This window comes from Fulmarus glacialis, unplaced genomic scaffold (assembly GCF_000690835.1).
Source record: "Fulmarus glacialis isolate BGI_N327 unplaced genomic scaffold, ASM69083v1 scaffold26358, whole genome shotgun sequence".
NCBI lineage: Eukaryota > Metazoa > Chordata > Aves > Procellariiformes > Procellariidae > Fulmarus > Fulmarus glacialis.
Window position 1 is genome coordinate 910 of NW_009229297.1, and position 341 is coordinate 1,250.

Genomic DNA, 341 nt, shown 5'->3' on the forward strand with positions numbered 1-341 from the left:
TGGACCTGCCGTGTACCGTCCCCCCCGCTTGCTTCCAGCAGATCCTCTCCTTCTGCTACACCGGGAAGCTGACCATGGCGGCGAGCGAGCAGCTGGTGGTGATGTACACGGCGGGCTTCCTGCAGATCCAGCACATCGTGGAGAAAGGGACGGACTTGATGTTCAAGGTCAGCTCTCCCCACTGTGACTCTCAGACCACCATGATCGAAGACCCCAGCTCGGAGCCGCAGAGCCCCTGCAACCAGCTGCAGTCGGCCTCGGCGCCCTACGTCATGTCCCCCTCCATGCCCATCCCGCTCCTCACGCGTGTCAAACACGAGAACCTCGAGCTGCAGGCAGCT

The 341-nt window shown here is 62.8% G+C and overlaps 1 protein-coding gene across 1 annotated transcript in view; it reads left to right on the forward strand.

Moving 5' to 3' along the window:
• LOC104081186 (nucleus accumbens-associated protein 2-like) overlaps positions 1-335 on the forward strand; it is a gene marked incomplete at its 3' end in the record, with an annotated part of 592 nt that extends 257 nt beyond the window's left edge. The window contains exon 2 of the mRNA XM_009583820.1: positions 1-335. Coding sequence (XP_009582115.1) covers positions 1-335 — 335 coding nt within the window.
• Positions 336-341: the final 6 nt, after the last annotated feature.